General features: G+C 45.1%; 1 protein-coding gene across 1 annotated transcript; it reads right to left on the bottom strand.

Annotated features, from left to right (window-relative positions):
• Nucleotides 1-354: 354 nt before the first annotated feature.
• Nucleotides 355-1,889, bottom strand: LOC148976869 (zinc finger BED domain-containing protein 5-like). Its single transcript, XM_089118238.1, has 3 exons — nt 1,562-1,889; nt 534-1,016; nt 355-449 (listed from the first exon to the last, which is right to left on the bottom strand). The coding sequence occupies exons 1-3, from the start codon at nt 1,887-1,889 to the stop codon at nt 355-357; spliced, it is 906 nt and encodes a 301-aa protein (XP_088974364.1).
• Nucleotides 1,890-2,583: the final 694 nt, after the last annotated feature.

Genomic DNA, 2,583 nt, shown 5'->3' with positions numbered 1-2,583 from the left:
CCTCCATTTTTGCACTCAGGTCTAAGTCTCATGGCCCTCTATCATAATCCAGAGTTTTGAGAAGATTGGGGAAACTTAATTTTTGCTAAAAAAAAAAACTTCAAGAAGATCAGAGAAACTCAAAATTTCGACCCCTAAAAAAAACGACAGTGGTACCCCTGTCGTTTTTTTTTTTTCGGTGCGAAAAAAAAGTTTCTCCAATCTTCTTAAAACTCTGTATTCTGATAGAGGTCCATGAGACTTAGACCTGAGTGCACAAATGGAGTCTCTAGACCCTTCCAGAGCTCAGATATTGAGATTTTTATAGTGGCATAAATGCTACGTGGGATCTCAATATCTCAGCTCTGGAAGGGTCTAGAGACTCCATTCTCCGACACGTAACGGCTGAAAAAGCGTCTCGAACAAAATCAGCACAATGGACAGCTCTACCTGATCAATGAACGACAACGCTGTTTGTTCACGGAACACAACATTTAACAGCCTTAATCTGTATTTGTTTTTAATCAGGGTCAGTGCGGAAAACCCACACTCACACAAGTAGGTGGAGGTGAAGGGGATAAGGACTTTCGTAGCCTTACTGGAGATCTGGGGGAACTCGCTCTCCACAGAAAACCAGAAACGCGTGATCGGAATTTCTTCCAGTCGCTGCTTCAAGTTTATATTTGAGCTGAGCTCAACCAGGGTCTCCTCTTCCTGTAGGCTCAGTCCATCACAGGGTGTGGCTGGGAAAGAGAATGGATTTCTCACCCACTGATTTCCCAATGCGTCCTCTACAAAATACTCGCCAAACTGGTCACGCAACCCATTCAAATGCGCAGTGATGACTGTTTGGACAGAGTTAAGAGGCAGCCCTGTCTTCTTCACAACATCCTCCAGGGTTGGGAACATTTCCAACGAACCTTGTTCAACACGAGCACACCACAAGTCCAGCTTTTTCCTGAACCCCAGACACTTGGTCGTGTGCCGAAAAGATGTGGCACTCTTTGCCCTGGAGAGAGGTGTTGAGGGAGTTGAATCTGTCGAAGATGTTGGAGAGATAGGCCAACCGAGCAAGCCAGTTCATGTCTGCTAGATGTTTTGCCAGTGGGGAGTTAATCTCAGTGAGGAAGAGGAGGACTTCTTCGCGCAAATCGCACAGCCTGGTGAGGACTTTGCCCCGAGAGAGCCACCTGACCTCGGAGTGCAGGAGCAGCTGCTGGAATTGAGCGCCCATCTCATTGCAGAGAATTGAGAACAGACGGGCGTTTAAGGCACGCGATTTAATTAAGTTTGACAGCCTCATCAAGAACGGCACGCAATATTTGGGGCATCCTTTTTGTTGCTAAAGCCTGTCGATGGATAATGCAGTGCTTCCAGACAGCCGCAGGGGCAACTGCCTGCACTTGTTTTACTAGACCGCTGTGACAGCCAGTCATTGCTCTTGCCCCATCAGTGCAAATCCCGCAACACCGGCCCCAGTCAAGGCAATTAGCCTGGTAAAAGTTATTCAAGGCCTTGAAAAGTTCGTCAGCTGTTGTGCGGGCGGGTAGAGAAACGCAAAACAAAAAATCTTCCTGCACACTGTGCTCTTTGATAAAGCGAACGTACACCATCAATTGAGCACAGTGTGGGACGTCAGTGGACTCATCCAGCTGAATGGCGTGAAAGGGGCTTTCACGAACACAGTCCAGGACCTGCTCTTTGACATCACAAGCCATGTCTGATATTCGTCGCTGGATGGTATTATCAGAGATAGGGATCGCGTCAAGTTTAGCAGCAGCTGCTTCTCCCAGCATCACTGAACACATATCTCTAGCTGCAGGGAGCAGCAATGTTTCGCCGATGTTATGGGGTTTGCCTGCCTTCGCTACACGTAGCGCGACACGATAAGAAGCTTCTGTCGCCTTCATGTTAACAGTACCAAACGGCTTTATTATGCTTTTTTGAGACTGCAAATCATCACGCTTCCTCTCAAAAAACTCAACTGGCTTGTTCACTTAATTCGTGTGCTTAGTGTCAATGTGACGCCGAAGTTTACATGGTCTCATGTTATCATTTGCTAGCACCTCCTTGCAGACCACACACTGCGGCAGAGGTGCAGCCTCGGACCCCGACCAGGTAAAACCTAACTTTAAATACTCAGGATCATATTTCCTACGTTTTTTGCTGGGTCCTGTGACTGTCTCCTCCCTTAATACTTTCTTCTGTTGACTTGGGACAAGGAAACGATGCATTTTAATTTTTAAAGCTAATACACAAATTTACCGATATCAAAATGGCTGCATAGGCTACAGTTATTTTTTTTATTCCCGTGTCGTGCCCAGAGTTGCCAATTATCGCGAGACAATGTGACCTGATCCAGCAAAATGAGTCACAGTGACCCAAATTTAAAAATTGAGATTTTGGTATTAATGGAAAGAGGACACCATATGCTTTCAAATGATATCTTAGTCAAAGTCATACCTTGAATGGTTGTAAAGAATCGAATTCTGGTCGTCTGCCCTTGTTTCCAATTGAAAACCTGAGAAAATCGCCTTTAATTTTTTTTTTTTTAATATGTTTCAAAATCCATTTTAAGGGATAAACTATTTATTTTATAGCTTA

The sequence above is a fragment of the Pimephales promelas genome, chromosome 13 (assembly GCF_988280905.1).
Source record: "Pimephales promelas chromosome 13, fPimPro1.hap1.1, whole genome shotgun sequence".
NCBI classification, from domain to species: domain Eukaryota; kingdom Metazoa; phylum Chordata; class Actinopteri; order Cypriniformes; family Leuciscidae; genus Pimephales; species Pimephales promelas.
Note: the sequence above shows the minus strand (reverse complement) of the source record. Positions and strands in the feature narration are given on the sequence as shown.

Excerpts from the sequence above, each read along its gene's own strand:
- LOC148976869 (XM_089118238.1), bottom strand. The coding sequence starts at position 1,889 with ATGAAGGCGACAGAAGCTTCTTATCGTGTCGCGCTACGTGTAGCGAAG. Across the intron at positions 1,017-1,561 it reads TCGCTTTATCAAAGAGCACA|ATTCAACTCCCTCAACACCT; the intron begins GTGTGCAGGAAG and ends CATCTTCGACAG. Across the intron at positions 450-533 it reads CTTCACCTCCACCTACTTGT|CGTTGTCGTTCATTGATCAG; the intron begins GTGAGTGTGGGT and ends GTGAACAAACAG.